The sequence below is a fragment of the Oreochromis aureus genome, linkage group 19, assembly GCF_013358895.1.
Source record: "Oreochromis aureus strain Israel breed Guangdong linkage group 19, ZZ_aureus, whole genome shotgun sequence".
In the NCBI taxonomy this organism is placed as follows: domain Eukaryota; kingdom Metazoa; phylum Chordata; class Actinopteri; order Cichliformes; family Cichlidae; genus Oreochromis; species Oreochromis aureus.
Window position 1 is genome coordinate 27,296,367 of NC_052960.1, and position 23,207 is coordinate 27,319,573.

Consider the following 23,207-nt stretch of genomic DNA (forward strand, 5'->3'; position numbering starts at 1 on the left):
AGGTTCTTCAAATTGTTGCTTTAATTACATTCTGGAACAGCTGAGTGTGTTTGTGATGCAGATTGGGGTTTTATTCCACGCAGGTAAGCACAGGAAGTCCGGCCGAGATGTTGCCATCAAAATCATCGACAAACTCCGCTTCCCCACCAAACAGGAGAGTCAGCTGCGCAATGAGGTGGCCATCCTGCAGGTAAACACACACACACACACACATCCATGCTGCTCAGGATACTGTTGGCAGGGAGTGAAATTTCCTGTTGTGAACGACTTCATTACCGTGGCAACACTGTAGGGGTGTGACATCTGAAAATATTCCTGCTCTGCCGCCGCTGCTGCTACACACACCTGCACATAAAACACACTTGAGTTCACCTCAGCTGATATCTGTTCTGCTTGGCTGCTCAGCAGACTGGAGCTGTTTGGGAAATGGCTTCCTGCTACGTTTGGGGTCCATATCAGCTTTTTTGGCATTTTATTTGATTGCTTGTTGTAGCCATTAAGGGAGGTGGGTGAGGATGCTTTCGGATCTTTGAATCTTTAATCATTAACGTTATTTCTATAAGAGGCAAAGTACAGTGGATACAATTTAACATTCTTCATTTTAGAGAGACAGCTGTGCTCAGTGTATACTGGCACATTTACTTAAGCTTATTGTATAAAGTCATATCATGTTCACCCAAAACAGATTTATCCTCTCTAAAGTGACATAAAGTAATGTCTATGAGCTTGGAACAACCAGAGCTCCTCACAGACTGGCTGGATGGGATCATTGAACCAAACAAGCACACTCATTTATACAACTGCAGTGTCTACATAAACCACCCACACATATTACAGTATGACAGCGTTTTTTTCAAAATATATGCTGTGGCATTCCTTTATATAAACACACTACTCATCTATCAGAACTGTGTGTTTCATCCCTTTCACTTAGCAAAGTCATGCCGGCACTGCTTAAGCTCAACATCCTGGCGCTATACCCATCCTGCTCTCTCGTCTTCATCTCATGAGCATCATGTTTTTGCTTTGGTTTGCTAAATATAAATTATAATGTGAGCCAGGACAGGAAGTACAAGTAAAGAAGTAATATATTTCCCACCATACCTCCCAGGGAGAGAAGCAGGAGCACTTGTTCTTGATCAAATACATGTACGATAACACAATATTATGCTCTCTGTTTCCCAAAAATGACAACATAATAGCCATAATAATTTAAATATTAGTTTATTGAAAGTGAAAATAGCAAAAAAAAAAAAAAAAAAAAATACTCACAAGTAACATCGTGATTATTAGTATTCCATATCAATGGCTTATTGCAAACCAGTCAGTGCATTCAAAGCAATGGTGGGAAACCTTGCATCTGTGGGATTCAAGATTGTATTGTAGACATGTATTTCCCACGTTTGAAGCACGCTGTCGTTGTTTCGCAGTCGTCTTTTGCAGAGCAGAAGTTGCATGTCTTTCCCTTCTGTCTCCTTGTGTTGGCTTCTTGTGTGACGTGTTGATCGGGGTTAGGCTCAGATTGCTGTGCTGCTATTGCCACTGCTGCTGAAGCTCCCACGCAGGGAAGATGGTGTCACTTTTGCATGCAAAGAGTCCCTTGCTGCCTCAGAGCTCTCTTCATGTTTCATCTTGGAAGATTAGGTGAGGCATTTCTTGAACAGAAAATCTTGATGTTATGATGTCCTCACACTTAAATTCACAGCTCAGATGAATATGTTTTATACTAATATTTACTTATATGTAAAACCCCTTATTAGATCTCTGTTTTAATCTCAGATTAGGATAAAAGACTGTAACATGTTAGATTATTTTGGTACATCTTGTGTTTGTGTCATGGCAGTCTCTGAGGTCTGGCTTCTGTTCCTCATGTGCATCATATGTGATCAGTCCTGTGCTGTTTTACTATTTCACTGTCTTGAGACTCCCCCATTACACTTCAAAGACCTTTAGGTGCCTGTCATTGAAACCTAGACACATGCAGTGAGAACACAGACAGTTCTTGTGACAGTGTCAAGGTAACTGTTGAACTTATCACTGTCCCTTAAAAATGTTACAAAGACATGGTGTGTACATTTTTAGAGTTTCAAGAATCCTCAAATTTGTTGATTTTCGTTCAGTCAAACTGAAACAGTCTCAGTGTACAAATATTTTTACCACCTTTAAAACAGTATAAAATGTTTTATTAATATCATATTTGAGTTTTAAGCCATCAAATTTCAGACTAAAAGAATGACACTTAGTTCTTCTGCTGTCAAAAAACAAAACAGGTCCAATTTGACCCAAAAAGCATGCAAGGGTTAAAATGAAGAAGGCGCTTGTGTCGTTAAATTTAGGTGTGGGCATTACTCTATTCACAATTCATCTTAATCTGTACTCCAGTTTAATTAAACCGTCATTTCATACAGATTACAATCTGTATGAAAATCATTTCATACAGATTGTAATCTGTTCTTAAACTGTCTAAACTGATCTCTCTTGTCCTTTCAGAGCCTGCACCATCCAGGGGTGGTCAACCTGGACTGTATGTTTGAGACACCAGAGCGAGTGTTTGTGGTCATGGAGAAGCTTCACGGAGACATGTTGGAGATGATCCTCTCCAGTGAGAAAGGCAGACTTCCTGAGAGGATCACAAAGTTCCTGGTGACACAGGTGATACTTTCCCTCAATTATAACATCACACTGTCTGACCCTAACTGTAAAAACAAAGTCACAAAGGTTTGGGTCCATAAATGTTGCCTATGTTAAGAAAAACCCAGTGACAACATCCAGGACAAATAGCACTAGTGTTTAATAATCATGTTACTGCTGCTAGGAATTACTGGATAAATTCTGATTGTATAGGTCTATAATCTCTGCTCACATTCAGCCAAATGATACAAAACTGATCAGACACTTCACTGTGCACATGGACAATGGGAAAGACAATGAATAGAACAAAACTGAAGGCAGAGACTCGCAAACCAGCAGTAACTAAAGATGGATTCAGTAAAGGCCTGGCAGAGCTTCTTAAGGGGAGAAACACATCAATGGGTTGTAAACTTCAGACAGTAAATGAGTCTCATTTGTGTTATGTTGTATTATGTTTTTGTAATTATGTTTGTACTTTTGATTGGGGACTAAAATTGAAATTAAAACTGAATTGAATTGAATTGAATTATGGCTTGATCATAGTATTTTAGTGTTCCCCTAGCATAGATTTACTGCCTGACTTGTGCCATTAGCATTGAGTTTTTGACAAGAGATCCAACATCATTATAGCAAATGCAATCTGTGTTTTTCTGTCTCACTGTCAGATCTTGGTGGCTTTGCGTCATCTCCACTTCAAGAACATTGTCCACTGTGATCTGAAACCTGAAAATGTCCTGCTGGCTTCTGCAGACTCTTTCCCCCAGGTAGTATGTTTATGTGTTTATTTGTTACGCTTGGACAGTACCTGTTTTTCAAATGGAGATGTGTTTCCACCCTAAGTGGAGGAGTTTAAGTATCTCGGGGTCTTGTTCACGAGGGGAGTGGGAGATCAGCAGACAGATTGGGGCTGCGGCTGCAGTGATGTGGGTGTTGTACCAGTGCATCTGGTATCTACGAAATCCATGTGGTTCTGCATCTACGAACTCTGGGTAATGACCAGAACAACGAGATCACGGATACAAGCGGCCTCTCCCGTAAAGAGCTCTGCAATCAGTGATGGGGTTAGAGTAGACTCACTACTCCTCCACATTGAAAGGAGCCAGTTGATTGAAGCGTTTGTGACAAAGAACCTGGAAAGTTTTCAGTCGAAAAAGGCAGGCACTTGCAAAAGAAGTCAGTTGATTGGATGGGCTATCTGTCAATTATAATCCTACAATCAGATCAACAGAGCAAGCATGTTCTGAACCTGATCTTGCTGAAGACAGTTGGGAAAGCAAGGCACAAAACTGATCTTTCGGGCATTGTATGGTGGACTGAAATGGAGAGTATTACTTAGATAATGTTTTAAACATTAAACCCTGTATCCTCATCAGTACTCACTGTTTTTCTCAATTCAGCTGCTGGTGTGTTGCTGCAGGTGCTCTATCATGATTCAGCCTTGGTTCTGCATATTATTCATGACAATATGTAATAGTAATAGAACTGATCTGTCAAGTAGATGTTTTTGCTAAGGCTGAAGAGGATATTTGTGAGACTGTTACAGTTTTTTCTGAATGCTTAAACCCTAACTGTGATTCTTATAGCACAAATTCTAAAACTATTAATACTTATAGCAAAACCACTCACCGAGTTTGCAAAACTAAAAGCACAAACACTGCTTTGCACTCAGTTTGCCATTTTGTAACACACACTTTGCAAACCTGTAGCTACAATCCACTGCACAGCACTCTTTTTGCAGAACTGTAAACACAACTCACTGCTTGACACTCAATTTCCAAATGATCAACGCACTCCTAGCAAAACTATACACATTTACGGCCATTATTTACACTATTTTGCCAACTGTCTGGCACACTGTCACATGTGAAAACTTCCTTAGATAATTAGTTCACTTTGCAATCAGCCTATGCACTATAATACAGGTAAGCTCTGTGTGTGGAGTACAATGGAGGGAGCAGGAAGAGTGAGAAGTAGAGGAGGTCGAGGAAGAGGACGTGGAGGTGAAGAAGTAGGATGAAGAGGACGACAAGGACAAGGAGGAGCAAGAGGAGGACGAGGAGGAGCAAGAGGAGGACGAGGAGGGGGGAGAGGAGTACGAGGAGGGGGGAGAGGAAGGGTAAGAAGAGTAAGAAATAGAATTGCTGATGACATCAGAGCTACAATAGTGGACCATGTAATCAACCATGGAGTGACCCTGAGGGAAGCTGGCCAACGGGTTCAGCCTAACTCGAGCCGCTACACTGTAGCAAGCATCATAAGGACATTTTGAAATGAGAATCGGTTAGTACAGTCACTTTGCACTAAGATTTGTAGCACTGCCATGTGCCAATGAGAAACAACAATACCATAGATGTAAAAATACTGAAATTGTTACTTTACAGAATTGCTAGACGACCAGATGCTGGGGGCAGAGGAAGAATGTTCACTGCAGACCAAGAAACCCATATAGTCAATATGGTGATTGCAAATAATCCTATACTTGGAAATAAACACTTGTATTTGTTTTGATGTGTGTGAATAAACACCAGTACTTGAAGTTTGGATCCGTCTATGTTTATGGACCTATGACAGAAGTATGACCTCAATCTGACATGGCCTACCTTGTGCACAGAGAAAGCAAAAGCCAGATGTGTTTTTTATTCATACCATCAGTGTGTAGTTGGTGCATTGTGTGCTTATTAATTTGATGGCTTGTGTTTACTGTCTGATACAAAAATACCATTTTTACAAAGGTGTGGTGAGTTAAGCAAAGGTTATTCGCTTTTACAAGAAAACTACAATGTTTTGCTGATTGGGTGAAGAGTTTTCTTATTTGTGTGTAGAGTTTTGCAAAAATAGCTAATAGTTACAAAAAATGTGCTCAAGCCATCAGAAAAAACTGTAAATAGATGTTGTGTTTCCACCCAGGTCCTCCACTGTTTAGATAATATTGACTACCTTTATTCAGTCTTATGCAAATAATCTGTTAAAGGCTTCAAAGTCTCAGTTATTAATATCTTGCAACTTTTTGTACAGCTGTTTAAATGTTCTGTCAGAATTCTTCTGATTTCTAATTTTATCTGAATTATCTACAGAAAACTTTTGCATGTCTTGACAACACTGGCAAACAACAGTAGTAAAAAAATGATGTGTGTTGAGTTCCGAGCTGCAGAAAGAGTGAAGTTATGCAGTGATAGAAACAGAAAATACAAAACACGCACACGTATTAGTATTTGTGGATGCGAGCAAAGAAAGTTGGACATAGACACTCCATTAGCTGTCAGTGTAACTATTAGCAGCTTCCTTCAGTGTTCGGTCTTTAGAAATAGCTGTTAGTGTCAGACAGACTCTAGTGATGCATCATTTAGCTGTTTGGCTCATAATTCCTCACATGATACTTACTGTGTATCATCTGCACAGCCTGCTCCTCTGAAATATCAGGGAACAAACAAAATGCAAATATCTAGCTCCCTTTGGAAGAGATGCGTTAACGTTTGCGTGTCAGCCGGTTGCCATAAACAAATGAATACATGTTAAAAAATAATATGACATTTATCAAAATCCTCTTTTTTATCTTTCTCAGAATCAGTTGAGGTAATTGGCATCAGATTTATGTCTGTGTCAGTAAAGAGAAAGTATGTTAAACTAGTTTAACACGCCTGGGAGCAAGAGAGATATTGTAGGCATAGCTGAACAAAACGGTCAGTTACAGTTCTATTTAGTCTATATAACTAATGTACACAATATAGCTAACAATATAAGGCAGTTTTATGTAATGCATCATTCTTATTACTACTAGAAGATCTGCTAGATCACTGTGGCACTGTGACTACTGAGCTCTACTATGCTAAAAGTTATAAGTTAATTTATAATGTGTTATATTCAATAAAAATAAATTAAAAACAAAAGTATGACTTAGTTGATGCATCTGATGTATGCATCTGACTGCATCACTTGAAATAGTTTCAGGTGAATAGGGCACCTCAAATTTTCAGGCATCAAATTTCATTTTTAGAAATCAAAACCAAGCAATGCATATGTCAACATTTAGTATAACTATTCACCCATATAATGTGCAAGTTTCATCAGCCTACCATTTTTAGTTATGACCACAGGTGTGGGAATAGGTTAGGGTGAAAAACTGAATTTCCTGAATTCTGGAAGAACACGAAAGTTTGAAAATGCTCTGCCCAGATGCTGATTCATGAGATGCAACAATGTCACGTAACCTGATAAATCCACGTGGTTTACAACCTTACAGAGAGACAATTTTGATATCAATTGAGATCACCTTGTATGGTTCATTGCTCAATAAAGGGTTATTGATTTTTCCTACATTAAGACTCCAAAACGAAGTCTCTATATTTGAGTATCAGAATGGAGAGACTAGGGATGGGTATCGTTTAGGTTTTATTCGATACCGGTGCCAAACCGGTACTTTTGAAACGGTGCCGGTGCTTAAACGGTGCTCAAACCGGTGCTTAAAGAATGGAGAACACAAAATTGGTCCAAAAACCTCTCATGTTCAGCTGTTTTTTTTGTAAAAAGATAACAATGATTGCCTTTTCTGCAGCTATAGGGGATTTATGGCATCACTCTTGGCTGGAAGCAGTGCTTAAACAATGGAAAAAACACAAACTTTGTCCAAAAACCTCTCATGTTTAACTGTTTTCCACTTTTTCTTTGGTCATTTTAGCCTTTTTGGCCAGGGTGAAGGGAGTATCTGCCATCAAACAAGACGACAGCCGCATGTAACCACGATGGTGTTTACTAGTTCACCTTACATGCATTAATGTAATAATGTGGTTAGCGTACTCAATGTAAATTAAACACGAACAACATTAAGCTACTCGCGCAGAGAAGAACGGCTGCTGCTGCCATCATCATCCTCATCATTTCTGCTACACTGACAGGGCTAGGGGGCCAGGACTCTACTCTTCAGGTTTTTGGGGGATGTTGCTAACTCCGGTCCGATAACAGGCACCACACCCGCAGTAGATGTGCTCGGTGTGAGGTCTTGCAGCAAGCTATCAAACACGGCGCATTTCTTGGCTTTTAAAAAAAAACCGCTATGCGTCGCCAGGTGTTTCATCAGATTTGAGGTGTTACCTCCTTTGACAGTATCACAGTATCAGCTTAAAGCACTTGTTGCAGGCTGCTGAGTTTGCATCTTTTGCTGCGAAGTACAGCCAGACTTTTGATCGCTTTGCCTTCGGCATTTTTAATCTGTAGCTCTGCTCTGAAAGAACGTACGTACCTGGCCCCGCCTACTATCCTCGGAAACGTAAAATGATTGGCTAGAATTGGCTCAGGAAAAAAAAAGTACCGAAATAAAGCACCGAAATGTGCGCTGCTTTTCGGTCTGGTTACTACCGTTTATGTCAGTACCCATCCCTAGGAGAGACTGCTCATGAAACAATTCGAAATACATTTAGACAACGATGTGAGATTGCATGTTTAGGTCTGCATAAGAGAAATGATTCATCGCAACTTTGTTGGCTGCTAGCTTTGCTGGATGATTCACTCACACTCAGGAGGAAGATAGAAGTTATTATGGATATGTTGGCTCTTTTCAGTTTTTTACTTTTAGTAGCTTCATTACACTTAGAATCAATCCACACGTCCATTTAAATACTAACACCAGGTTCTGGCCACATGCTATTTCTGTCTGGCTAGATGGTTACTATGTTAGATCAGGTGGTTAAAGAGTAATAAATCCCTGTCCAAGACACTGATAAGCCTCACATTATAAAGAAAAATGAATGTCGAATGTGTCACACTACACAGAAAAATTGACTGTTTGTCACAAACCTCATGTTTTTGTTACATATCACTGCTATACTCTAGTATTTTCAGTCTGACAATTGTGTAAGTTAAGACCATAGATATAATGCTGTGAAATGACCAGCCACATCACTTCAACTTTTGCATTCTTTTACTTTTACATCCACTACTAACAGCTTTAGTAATTTATATTACTTCTGCTGCAGGTGAAGCTGTGTGATTTTGGGTTTGCTCGAATCATTGGTGAGAAGTCATTCAGGCGTTCAGTGGTCGGAACACCAGCATATCTTGCTCCTGAAGTCTTGAGAAATAAAGGCTACAACCGCTCACTGGACATGTGGTCAGTTGGAGTCATCATCTATGTCAGGTAGGATGAGACCTTTACTGATAAACATAATAGTCTGAGTAGATTTTGGTTTAAAATCTTATTCTTCTTTCTGCCTGTCTCTGTCCGAGTTTTTTCCTTTATCTCATCCTTCTCCTTTTTTAGTTGTAACATCTATAGCAAGCCTATTCAAATGGCGGCCCAGGGGCCACATGCGGCCCAGAAGCAACCTGCGAGTGGCCCTGCCTTTGGTCCTGGCGGAAACGCAGAGAAAACGCAAAAAATAAATAGATTAATTAATTTTAAAAAATTAAAAATTGAAATTCCTACAGCGTAGCGTAGAATGCAAAACTCCTAGTAGCCTACCAATATTTAACCCACAATGCACCGTGATGTAAACATATTAAACTATCATCGTAATGTATGATGCAACAACAGCATGTCTTTCTCAGTCCAAAATTGACAATGAAAACCGTCGGTTTAACCCTGCCTGGACTGACAAGTACTTATTCATTTTACCGCCAAATCCAAATGCCAAACCAAACTCTTAGAAATGTGCAAAAAAAAAAAGTTTAGTTATAGCTCCCTTTTTTTAATGGACCTTTTGATGTGCATTTGTGAGAGGTCCCCAGATTTACAGGGAAAAAAAGAATAAACATTTCTTGTTTTTCAATACACTTGTGTGGGTTTGAAATTTATCATGAGCTGCTGCTTACTGGCTGCAAAAAAATATCTGGCCCAGATAAATTCCTCGGTTTGAAAATCTGGCCCAACTAACTTTTTAGTTGAATAGCCGTGATCTATAGGATACTATCTGTACTTTAGTGAATTTCTATTATTATGAAATGATTACTGATGAATGTGCAAAAACTAAAAGTATTCATGTTTTTGCAGTCTCAGTGGGACGTTCCCTTTCAATGAAGATGAAGATATCAATGATCAGATCCAGAATGCAGCCTTCATGTACCCTCCTCACCCCTGGAAAAAAATCTCCCAAGAAGGTATGGTATGTTGCTGAGCCTCTCAACCAGAAGTCTACGAGACTTAAAGCTAACCCACAGAAAACCTGCTTCATTCAAAAAAGATCTGACATGATGAGTAACATCTATTTGTGACATATATTAATTGGTAAATATATCTCTCCACAAAAATGTCCAAACTATCCTGGACGAGCCCCCATTTATGTTTTACGACCTGGCTCAAGCCTTGTGTTTTCTTCTGCTTGTTACTGGTGCGTCTGTGTTACCTCTGCGTGTCTTCCCTATGCGTTATCTCTGTCAGCTTTCCCTGTGTTTCCCGGTTCCTCATCCCTCGGTTCTGGTCCACACCTGAGGTCCACACCTGAGGGAAGTGTTATGCTTAGTTTTCCCCAGTTTAGGTTTTGTTAGTTTTCTCTGTTCCACCGGTTTGCAGTATTGTTCAGCCAAAGGATGTTCAAAACATCCTCCTGCATCCGTGTCTGCATTTGGGTCCTCATTCTTCTATAATTCCAAATGTCTGTTGCCGCAGACAAATATAGAGACTAACACCAGAATTTAAATGAGAAGAGGTTTTATTATTATATGTAGCACCTTTTATTATTTATATAACACATTAGCTAAAATAGCTGGTACTACTAAGACAGAGACTACTGTGCCTCCATGAAAGCCTGCTTCAGGTATGCCTGACAAGGTGTGGTGAATTAGCAACAGCTCAACACTCCTTCACTGCCACTGCAAAGAGAATAGGGGCTGCAGAGGGGCGTAACAAGCTAGGTTAATACATGCATAATACATAATAAAAAAGTAAAGCCTTCAACCTACATTCTTTTAGCCAGCAGAGGATAGCTCCCCTGGTTTCAAAGATGAGCTGGACATTGATGGTGTCAGTTTCTTCTAAAGCATTTTTACTGGAATTGTCTGAGAAAAATAATTGCAAGGTTCAGACTGTCAAAGAAATCAGTGGTCTAGTTTTGGTATTTTATTAGCCTGTCATTAGCTTGTATGTTATGGACACTAGTTGCTAACAGAGCTTGCTAGCCTTAGCTTACGACTTGGCACTCTGGAGTCTTATCCAAATACAGTCACTTCTGTAACTAAAACTAACAAAACAGCAGCCAAAGCATTAATACCGAAGCTTCAAAATTTAGAGACCAATACCTGTTTATTTCTATGTCTGGATTTTTAAATTAGAATAGACTGAACAGGCAGATTCATGTCTGCGAGACTGACTGAAATGTTGAATGTGTGATTAAAGATAAATTGCTTGTTTCATCTTTCTGTATGACACCATGTATGACAGCACACAAGCACAGGTAATTATGTTTTATGTTGCAGTATAATAACTCCAACATTTCCTTGAAATCAGTTCAAGCCATTCTCTGCTGCTGTATGACTCATGTTGTTGCCGTCATTGTCTCTAAATGTGTCTGCCGTGTGTGTTGGCTGGAATTGTCCTGTTGACTATGAGACAGATTTAAATTCGCCTGACTCACTCACTCCTAAACCGGATCCCCGAAGTGCTCTTAACCTTCCCTCCACCTCCTCATGCTGCCAGAATGACTTGAGCTGTGCTTCAAAATAAATACAAGCCATTTCTGTTGGCCACAGGAGGATTAAATGTCAGAGAATAAACTCTAAGTGCGCCAAGAAATGTGCGTTTGCAAAGATCAGTTTTAAATAAGACCCTTTTGCCCACAAGCAAACACAATTCAAGTTTTTAAATGGAGATGAAATAAAGTTTTGAAAGTCTACCGCATTTATGATCATGCAGAGGCAGTCTTCCTCCCCCAGGAAAAAAAGTATTTAGTTTTACCTTTAAAGGTATAATGGCACATCACTGTAGTGGTACCCTCTAAGGTATTGCCATTGAGCCCTTTACGGGGCAAAAAACTTTGTATCCTTCTTTTTCGTAGCTGATGGAGCAGTCATGAAACTCTAACTACAATTCTGCACCTTAATAAAGGGGACACAGGGTACCCATTCATTGATGAAGGTGCTACTCTTTAGCTGCCATGACCTGAGACTCAATAAGATTGCATTAGCCAACCTGACAAAGACTTCTTGCACATCCCAAATAATACAAGTTGTTTTTAAAGCATGCGGGGGCTTCAGATGATATTATACTAGTACATTTATAAAATATAATTGATATAAAAATTGTACACAGCGTGTGACAAAGAAGCAGCCAAAATTAACAGAGGTATACACTAATTACCTTTTTAATATCTGTAGCTTTTAATGACGATGCAATCCTACTTTCTAAATGGTAAATTGCAAAACGAAAAGACCAAGCTTTCTAGTAGCAGGCCTATTTGTGATAAACAGAAAAGAAAGACCAAAGACAGAGGACTCTGTTCACACACTGGTGTAAGGATATTTTGTACACTGCTCAAAAAAAGTTAAGGGAACACTTGAGAATTACAATATAGCACAAAGTCTGGTAAACTTCAGATATATCCATCTACCCAGTTAGAAGGCATAATCTATTGTGAACCCAGTTCGCTTCCTTTGATCCAAATAAAAGTGATAATGGACTCATTGGAGAGGCAACAACAGGAAAAAAAAAGAAAACCCAAAATATTAATTAAAGTTGAAAAATATTATTTAAATTGTTTGCATTTTACAATTCATTAATTTGTTTTAAAAACGGTTTAATTCCTACATATGCATATCACACTACATGAGAGATACATGTTGTATAATTTATAATTTACAGTTATATACAGTCCATATCCTCTCTGTCACTGGGATTGCACTTCTTCATATTTAAGTTTATTTAGGACCATAAATATTTGACACAGATTTTGTTATTCTCTGTACACCACCATAGAGTGCAGCTTTTAAATATTTAATTCAAGGCATTTAACAAAATATTGCAGATATTATTTCAGGAATTATAGTTATTTTTATTTTAGCTATTTTATAGGGCTCAAAATGACAAACTAGCTTTAAACATGAGAATTGTTTTTAATACTTTGATAAAAAGCCTTTGCAGTCAGTGACTGATTGAAGTCTAGAACCCATAGATATCAACAAATGTTGTTGCTTCTCCTCTCTTGAAATGCTCTACCAGGTCTGTCAGGGTTTTTTTTGGCTGAATCTGAGCGTAGTATTGCCCTTAACACTTCAGAATTCATTCTGCTACTTTTATCAGCAGTAATAGGATTAACAAATACTAGTGACCTAGTTCCACAGGCAGTCATACATGACCATGACATAGCGTTGGCTCCACCATGTTTGACAGATGATCTGGTATGCTTGATGGCATGAGAAGTTTCTTTTCTTCTCCATACTTTTCTCTTTATATCATTCTGGTTCATCTTAGTTTCAAAAATTTCCATCTCTTTAATATGATTTGTTTTTGTTTGTTTGTTTTGGGGGTGTTTTTCCAGCTAATAATGCCCTTCTGACTTCTTTAAATTTTGTGAAAGAAGTCCAGTTGCTTTCTTTCCAACCTCCTTAGATATAACCATGACCTGGATGACTGAGAACTTTATAGATGTTTTTCCAAATGTCACCAAGATATTCACACATCCATGCCCTTCTCTTCCCCACTGCCCTCTCCACTCTTCTCTGAACCCCTTGTCCACACAGGAATCAAATATTCTGTATCTACACGGCAGAATTTTCTGAAATCTATACTTTAGGTGGATTTGGCTTAAAAGTCAGGAAACAACTACTTTCCAAAATAGGGTATAAATAGGGTATAAAGGGTACAAAATTTTACTTTTATACCCCTGGGATGTCGATCTGGTCAAGTAATAGCAATAAACTATTTCTCATTATTTCTTCACAGTTGTGTGTATGTCTTTAAATCAGGTTTCTTGTGAGAAAAAACAATGCATGACTAAACACTGCAGTTCAAAAACTGTTTAGAATGACTGTAAACTAACATTGTCATTCTTTGGCCTTTGGTTTGGATTATGAGGTCATGAGACAGATCTGGGAAACAGGAGCGAGCCAGTGCTGCTGAGCAGTTAAGGAGACGTGAATGTATGTGGTAAAGAAACTTGAAGAACTAGGAGAGTCCTGTCAGTTTGTGGAATGAGGATCTTAGGTTTGTAGGGGGGGTGGGTTCATACGGTAGTCCATTCATGTGCATAATACCAAGTGATGGAGGCCTCTGTAGACCTGAGGGGCCTTGGGGTCCCAGAGCTGTTCAGACCACTGACCCCTAAAGAGAGGTTAACATCATGTTAGCTCTGCTCATTAGCCCTGACTGGCCCCTGACCATGGGTGGGCCTCAACCCCAAATTCTCCTCCTACTAATACTCTGCCCTTCCATTCTCCCCCTGTGTTCCCTATGTTCTTCCTTTCTTACATTCTTGTATTCCTCCATGCAGCGATTGACCTGATCAACAACTTGCTGCAAGTGAAGATGAGGAAGAGATACAGTGTTGACAAGACACTAAGCCATCCCTGGTTGCAGGTAGGAAATCAGTCATTTGAATAACTCCATTAAAATCAGTTTGGGAGCATTTTTCAAGTTTAATACAAATCTGTAACATAACAATCAAGAATCAGTCAATAATAGATCCAAATCATATAAAGGGTTCACTTAAACACCTCACTTAGCTTCTTTCCATTAATCTCACATTACTTTACTGTTTCAGTTAACATTTAGAGCTTTCATTAACCCATATGTGTAGCATTTAAACCATTTTGGAGTTTTGGGAATTTTTTTCTTTTTGTTTTTTTTTACATTAGCAAGTTCAGCCAGCTTGTTTAAATAAACTTTATTGTCTGCGGGCAAAGTAAGTGGAGCTAAGAATAAGGGCACAGCTTCTGCAGTGATCAGGAAATGCAGTTTAGCAGCTATTACATGTAACACTGCTAACAGGTGGAACTGAAAAGGATTTCATTCTGGTATAGCAACCCGATTAGACTTCTGACACACAGGAAGTTCCAAACTGAATGAACTAAACGAGTTGGGAACATGTAATCTCACATTCTTTGAATGATATGTAGTGAATAAGAATTGAGCATCTAATTGTTGAATAGCAATGCATTTCACTTTGGTATGGGGTAAAAACCAGAGGCACAATTCCACAATAATGCTAATGTTGCATTTTATTGGCTATCTATTCGATTTATATCTTATGTTGATGATAATCAGAAAATATAGTGTAGGTAAAAAAAAAAAAACAATACATTTTTGTGTTTACAGCCAGTTTTGCGGACTTTTGGCTTCATGATCCCCCATCGTGGTTCGTGCACGTGCAGGCTCAGTTCGCCCTTCGTGGCATCTCGGCTGACGACACGAAATATCACCAGGTGGTGGCCTCTCTCGACCCGCTAGCCACCCGTCGTGCGTTGACTCTCCTCCGGGACCCACCCGCCCGAGGGAAGTACGCCGCCCTTAAGGAGCTGCTTCTTCGGCGCTATGCCCTCTCCGACGCAGAGCGAGCCGAGAAGCTCCTCTCCCTCTCAGGCCTGGGTGGCGGTACGGCTCTCGAACTGATGGAGCGCATGCTGTCCTTTCTCGGTCCGGACGACGGGGGATTCCTGTTCGCCCACATCTTCCTCCGACAGCTGCCGGTGGCCGTGAGAGCCGGCCTCGCCAACTCTCCGCTTCTGGGCACGGCGATTATCGCTCCCCTGGCTGAGGACGCGGATCGTATTCTCTTGGCTACCCGCGCTTTCCACGATCACGACCTAGTTCCAGCCTCGCCGGCAGCGCCTTCTACTTTCCCGCTGACCTGCCCCGACGTGTACGCTCCTTCGCTGGCGGCAAAGGTCGCGGCACAGCGACACCGCGGACGGGACCTCTGTTTCTACCATCAGCGTTTTGGCCCCAGAGCGCGCCGCTGCTTGCTGCCTTGTGCTTTTCCGACCCTGGGACACGGGCCCCGACAGCGCGCTGTAGCGGCCGCGACCGCTGGCGTCAAAGAGAAACTGCTCTTCATAGAAGACTCGCGCTCCGGGAGACGTTTCCTGGTCGACTCCGGCTCCCAGAAGAGCCTCCTTCCCCCGTCCGGCGCCGACAGTTTAGCAGCGGGCTGCGGACCGCAGCTTATTGCGGCTAATGGCTCTCCCATCACAACGTTCGGGGAAAGGTTCGTGATTGTTTGTTTTCATGGTCGGGATTTCCAATGGACCTTTGTTGTTGCCGCTAGCTCTGTACCTATTTTGGGCGCTGATTTTCCTCGTGCCCACGGACTGCTGGTCGATGTCGCTAACAGACGCTTAATCGACGCCCAGTCTTTTTCTTCAGTACCCTGTTTCACTCGCGCCATCGAGCCCCTGAATCGGACTAATTTGGTGACTTCTGGGAATGTTTTTCAGCGTTTGCTCTCTGAGTTCCCTTCACTGACTGTTCCTAATTTCTCAAACACGGCAACGAAGCACGGGGTTGAACATTATATTCGACGGTTGGTCCCCGGTGTTCGCCGCGCCGCCCGACCGACGCGAAACTCTCCGTCGCTCGGGAAGAGTTTGCCGCTATGGGCGCCTCGGCATTGTGCAGCGCCGAATAGTGCCTGGGCCTCTCCGCTACACATGGTGCCCAAGTCCGACGGTCGGTGGCGGCCGCGTGGGGATTTTCGCCGTTTGAATAATGTCACGGAGAACGACCGTTACCCCATTCCCCACATACAGGATTTTTCCGCCCACCTCGCCGGCACCTCGATTTTTTCTAAAATTGACTTGGTGCGGGGGTATCACCAGGTTCCCGTGCGCGCCGAAGACGTCCCAAAAACTGCCGTTATTACCCCTTTCGGCCTGTTTGAATTTTTGCGCATGCCGTTCGGCCTGAAAGGCGCCGCCCAGACTTTTCAGCGGTTGATGGACTCTGTCTTGCGCTGGCTGCCTTTCGCCTTCGTGTACCTTGACGATATATTGGTGGCCAGCTGTTCTGAGAGTCAGCACGCGTCACATTTGCGTCAGGTTTTCCAGCGCTTGGCGGCACACGGCCTGATCGTCAACCCCTCCAAGTGCCAGTTCGGCTTGCCGGTTCTGGATTTCTTGGGCCACCGCATTTCTGCTGACGGTGTGGTTCCGTTGCGGACAAGGTCCGGGCTGTTTCGCTTTTCGCGTCCAGCGTCCGTTAAAGCGCTGCAGGAGTTCTTGGGATGGTCAATTTCTACAACCGCTTTCTCCCCAGAGCTGCGCACCTGCTGCAGCCTCTCTATGCTGCTTTGAAGGGTAAAACTGCTAAGGACCCGATTGATTGGCTCCCTGAACGCGTCCAGGCATTTTCTGAGGCCAAGGCCGCGCTGGCAAACGCCGCCCTGCTGGCCCACCCGTTTCCGTTGGCGGAGATTGCGTTGACCACCGACGCGTCGGACGTGGCGGTGGGCGCAGTGTTGGAGCAGCGGGTCTCCGGTGTCTGGCAACCGCTTGCCTTTTTCAGTCGCACGCTTAGGGACAGTGAGCGCAAATATAGGCCTCCGCTGCGTCCACTGTATGACGGCCCCTTTAGGGTTATTCAACCGGGCCAGAAGCATTTCCTTTTGGACTTTGGGGGTCGTCAGGAGACTGTTTCTGTTGACAGACTTAAGCCAGCACATGTGCTGCAGGATGATCAGTTGGTGCCGGCTCAGGCCCCCCGCCGTGGCCGCCCGCCTTCCACTGGACTGGACAACCCTGCTTCTTCCTCTGGGAGCACCCCCCACCTGGCGGGGCCCGAGCTATCTCCAGCTTCTCCTGGTCGCCCATGCCAGCCTGGTCCTCAGGCTCGTTTCCCCTCAGCCAGCTCTCCACCTCCCCGGTTCAGCCGTTCTGGACGTTTGATTAAAGCAAGGGTTCTGGACTAGGGGATGACCCTACTGGGTGTTCGGGGGGCATGTGGTGGACCACTGGAGGCTCCACTCACACCCAGTTCTCAGGAAGAGTTGTTGCTATGTTTTGGAGGGAAAAGTGTTCAGTTGTGTGGTGATGAGGAATAAACGAGGAGTGTTAATCGAGAGCTCTCGTGTCGTCTGTGTTTACCTCCACAGTATTCAGAATACAGTTACTTTGTTGAAATAAAGGGATTACACGGCGGTCTTTTCCTGTTTCATATGTTAGGTTATGCCCTCCCTATTTTTGGTAATTCCACGCCGGTGGAAACCCAAACAAAACACGCATTAAGAGGCTCTAATGCCTGTGACTCAATCTCGCGGCCCATGTCACCTCTACTTGCGGCCCGCATAATGACGTGAAGAAATATTTTTTTTAATTATTTAATATGATGGCAATAGGCTGAGTGTTACAGCCATAGCCCTAAAGAATATAGCCTCGTGGGCAGTGTAGCCCAGTTGGAAGTAAGCTATTAAGACTCGACTGTACAGTGTGTTCGTGTTTTCCTCCGAAACAATAAGTTCCGTTGGAGCAGCCTTTCAATGCCTCTCTCTGTCTCTCGCTAGCAAAGTTGACCCAGACAACAAAGTAAAGCTAGTTTTCGGCTATGAGCCCAACACGAAACCCGACGTATTAGCCAGAGGTCCCTTTACTATGGTTCGCAGCCGCGGACCTGTTTTATATACGTGCGGAATAGTTTGCTATATGAGATCGCTACAAAAAGTGCAGCCTTACCTAATGTCCACCGTGGCTCAGGGGATTGGGAAGCTCATCTGTAACCGGAAGGTTGCCGTTCGATCCCCCTGCTCTCCCTGTCCTGGTCGTTGTGTCCTTGGGTAAGACACTTTACCCTACCGCCTACAGCCATAGCACATTCATGTAGTTGTGAAAAGCTTGATAATATATTAAGTAATCCAAAGTATTCAGAATAATACTTTGGATTACTTTACTCATTGAGTAACGTAATGGAATACGTTGCAAAATACATTTTGGGGCATGTATTCTGTAATCTGTAGTGGAATACATTTTAAAAGTAACCTTCCCAACACTGACAGCTTGTGACTATAGATGAGGGTAAATGGTAAATGGCCTGTATTTGTATAGCGCTTTACTTAGTCCCCATGGACCCCAAAGCGCTTTACACTACATTCAGTCATCCACCCATTCACACACCAGTGATGGCAAGCTACATTGTAGCCACAGCTGCCCTGGGGTGCACTGACAGAGGCGAGGATGTAGGGATGTAGATCGACCGGTAAATTGAGAGCTTCGCTTTTACACTCAGCTCTCTCTTCACCACGACAAACCGAATATCACTATTAATTTTTAGTAATGCTGTTTCAGTGCAGTGATTTTGTTGAAAAAAATATTAGAATTTATCAAATATATTGATATTAAATATATTATTACCATCAGCCATGCACCCAGATGATAGAAGCCAAGTAATAACAAGATGAGAGGTAAAACATCATTAAGACAATTGTGAGGAATAAAATCCATTAAGTGTGCATATGAGAAAATATATCCAGCAGATCCGTCATTGAAATTGAAAAAACGTTAGAAAATGGGATAGGCTGACACACTTGCACAGAGTGACAGGTTCCAGGCTTGAACTGTGATCTGATTCCACTGATTTTGCCAGGAAAACAATTAAGAAATTTTCCACAATCATCAGATGACGTGGCAGAAAAACTGCACAGACCAGGCGTAAAAAGTCTGTTGATAGTGCTAAAGAGGAAGCTTGCATTGCGCTTACTAGTGTTAGTCAAACCAAAGAAGTATGATGTTCTTGCATCTTTTACAAGTTGAGTGAATGTGGTTAGTAGGTCCTTTATTTGCTGGTAGTGCACATGGAAGGTTGTATTTCATTTTCGTTCTGCAGTCTGTTCTGTGATGATGAATATAACACTAGAACTTTGTCAAAAAAATATACAGTTGTGGTCAGACGGTAAATCTGACATGCAGAGTGAGTTTAAGGGTAAGACAAGAGCAAAAACAAGATTCAGGATGTGTCCAACATTATGAGTTGAACCATTAACCATAATGAACCTAATGAAACAATTTTGCAGTATTAAGAAATCTAGTGGCATGCAAAGAGATTTATAAACTCATTAAGGATTTCAGTAGGGAATTGAGGAGGTCACTAGATAACATCCATTCATTCTCTTCCAATTATCCAATTCAGGATCACAGGACCCTGAACAGGTCGCCAGGCTGTTGCAGGGCTAACACAGAGAAACAGACAACTTTTCACATGCAAATCCAAATACACTACAGGCATTTTAGAACAACCAGTTAACCTAACCTTACTAACTGCTTATGGACTGTTGGAGGAAGCTGAAGTACCTGGAGAAAATTTGGGCAACCATTAGGAGAACATAGAAGCTCTATAGAGAAAGTCCCTGATTAGAGGGTGGGTTTGAACCAAAGCCCTTCGCGCTGTAAGGCAACAGCACAAACCACTGTCCCAACAGAAAGTACACTTGCTTTGTACACTTATAAATGATAGTGTTTTGAATGACACCAACCAGAAGTAAATGGAACACAATTATCTATATATTATGTCTTTTCACCACAACCTTCAACAAGTATTCAGACAAAAGCAGACAATGAGAAAATATCACCAGCCACCCGTTATCTGATTTCAAAAATATTTGCTATTTACATTTTTTGTAAGAATTCAGAACAGTTCTTCATTGAAATCTAAAACAAACACTGGTGTGAATGTACTAGCTCTACAAAAGACAAGATAATGGTGTTATTAAATTAATAAGGCTTTGTGTGTGTTCATTTTCTCCACCAGGACTACCAGATGTGGCTGGATCTAAGAAACCTTGAGTCTCGGATAAACGAGCGCTATATCACCCATGAGAGCGATGACCTGCGATGGCATCATCACGCCCAGCTCAGCGGCCTAGACTACCCCATGCACCTAACCAACAGCCCCTGTGGTGAAGTTGGACAGGGGATGGAGCGTTACAAGGAAAAGGAGGAAGAACTGGAGACCCTCAGTGAGAGGGTGAGTGAACTATGAGGCAGTAAGAAGACTTATTTTCCAAACAACATGAGAAACAATGACTATCACAAAATGAAAAAAGCACAAAATGAAAACTTACAAAAAATTAAATCCTTATTTTACTCCATAAATCATAACGAATCTTATTCTAATTGATCTAATTAACAAGTACTTGTTTCGTATTTGCAAGAGAAGACTCTTAGAACTGGTTACATCTGTAATGCAAGAGTCACTGCATAATTAGGAGTTAACAATTTTGTATTTAATTAGAAGGTCCTTGTGTTATTTATCCCATAGTTTTCAATAGGGTTGTAAAGCTCAAACAATTTATTACCTTTACAAGGTACAGAACTTTCAAATATATTTGAGATTATTGTTGGATGTAAGGATCTTGTAATTACCAGAGTCTTGTGTTTCCTAATTTCAAAGAATTATTCTCACAATTTACAAATGCAACATTTGCTTATTTTAAATCTCTTAGATAAATAACCGCCTTGATAAACTCACCCTATCCCAGAATACCAAAACAAGAATCCTATGTTAAGGCAATATTGATTTTTGATTAAGAGATGTTAATTTTTCAAATGACTTCTTAATTTTGACTTTAAAAAAGTTAACGTCATACAAGATAGTATAATTACGAAATATACAGTAGGGTCATATATGATCCATTGTTGTAATTACTGGATCACTATTTAATGCGAAAACTTTTCCCTTAGTTATCTTTATCCTTATTAAATGTAGTAAAATAAATTTAAAACAACATAATCATTCCATCCTTACTTTGTAACTATGAAACAAGAATGTCATTTCTCCATGAAGAGCTACAAATTACAGTACTGGACAAAAATCTTGGGACATCTCTCATTTCTTTATGTTTTGCTTGGAAAATGGCAGATCGGTGCAGGGATTTATAGAACAGAATTCTGTTCCCATTATAAACAGAATGGGAACAGAATATAAGGCAAAAACACCTATACCCACACTGCTTCAGTAATGTTGAGGTCTGGGTTGTGGCTAGGCCAATTCATGGCAGGTGGTGCCCTTTCTACCAAAATATGCTTTAGTATACTGACAATGTGTTTAGGATCATTTTCATCCTGAATGATGAGGCCACTGGCAAATGTAATGCATGATGTGTCAAAATCTGATGCAACCATATTTCCATAAATTTTGGTAAGATCCCGAAAGCCACAGGATGCACAACAGCCCAAAATCAGCTTGTTTTACAGATGACCTCTCTCTTGACTACGATTTGAACCAAAACATTCAAATTGGGATTTTGCTTCCCACTGTTGCCAAGTGCTTTCTCATAGGGGGTCATCTGAATGACTGATCTTTTCCTATTTCTTAATGACATTACTTTCATATACTGTTCATCTGCTGTAGATAGTTTTTAGGTCTGCCACTTCTTCTTTTGTACTCCAAATGTCCTGTTTCCTCCGACTTCTTAAGGGAACACTGTACACTATGCCAAGATTTGCCAAGTTTTCTGTGAATTTTTCTTTCCGAATTGCCTCATTGGTGCAAAAGTACTGTTTTATGCCTGCAAACCTGTGCGATCTTTGCCATTTTCATAGAACAAACTAATGAAATGGGGAAAATGACAACAAAGTGCTAAGGATAAAGTGTAAAATTGGTTCTATGCTAAGTTGTGTTTAATGTGTAGATACAACACCGGTTCATCTGTTACGGTCTGAGCCTTTTCTATGATTCGTGGGTCATTGTTAAATGGCTCATCAAACAAAAGAATATTCTTCTGAAAATGATCTGGACTGGACTGAAAATGAGTGAACAAGCAGCCATTGTCCAAAGAAAAACTTTGTAAGGCCTTCAGAAATCCTGGAGAAATACAAAAGACCAATTACACTCAAGTTTGGGTCCTTGGAAGCAATATATAAAGAAATGAGGGGTGGCTCAGGAAATTTGCACAATAGTGTATATGAGAAATTCAGAGGTATACTTATAAAATAAAAAGGTGAATCTGAATTGTTAAGAATCACTACATTTTTTACACCGTAAATCACTGAAAATGACACATCAGAAAAAGTGGCGATGATAAACTAATTTTTAATTTACACTGTAAAAACATGAAACTTGCTATTTAGGGCTTGTCACATATTCACGAGTTTCCTGCAGCTTGTACAAGATTTTGCAGATGTGGAAATAAGCCATGGCTTCCTTCAAAATAAATCCAAAGCAAAACACAGAGCTCATTCACTATCAAAACTTACTAAGTGTTTACACTCATATCGTCAGATTAAAGTAAAGCAGTATTCACTTTGGATCTTGTGTAGATTAAATACTTACAATTGTTTAAAAATGTATATACATTATTCATTATTAAAAAAAAGTTCTAAACTTGATTTAAAAAAAAAGGAAACAGCATTTTTCTTCAACCTTGACAAAAGTCTTTTCTTTTGCTCGTTACGTAAAATTATTTAAGGTAACGCGTGTCTTCTGTTTGATAAAAACAAAGTAGAAGGACAGTTGATCTTCACAACTGAAACATAATTCCTAATTTTCCTTCGTAGCAATGAAAAGTCACGAGTTCGGGTTTCATTCCAAAAAGAGATATCCAAGGTACTGTCATTAAGTCATTTACAGATAAAGTGACCGCTCAGTGAAAAGTAATTTACTATGATTTTAGACGTTTTTACTTTCCCCATGTTTTCTGAAAATGGATATGTAGCATTTTGGAATGAAAATCCTC

At 40.9% G+C, this 23,207-nt stretch overlaps 1 protein-coding gene across 1 annotated transcript in view; it reads left to right on the plus strand.

Annotated features, from left to right (window-relative positions):
- Nucleotides 1-23,207, plus strand: part of prkd1 (protein kinase D1) — a 108,609-nt gene that overhangs the window by 41,204 nt on the left and 44,198 nt on the right. The window contains exons 15-21 of the mRNA XM_039603140.1: nucleotides 84-190; nucleotides 2,491-2,652; nucleotides 3,297-3,395; nucleotides 8,601-8,761; nucleotides 9,614-9,720; nucleotides 14,043-14,128; nucleotides 20,282-20,497. Coding sequence (XP_039459074.1) covers nucleotides 84-190; nucleotides 2,491-2,652; nucleotides 3,297-3,395; nucleotides 8,601-8,761; nucleotides 9,614-9,720; nucleotides 14,043-14,128; nucleotides 20,282-20,497 — 938 coding nt within the window. The remainder of the gene's footprint in view (nucleotides 1-83; nucleotides 191-2,490; nucleotides 2,653-3,296; nucleotides 3,396-8,600; nucleotides 8,762-9,613; nucleotides 9,721-14,042; nucleotides 14,129-20,281; nucleotides 20,498-23,207) is intronic.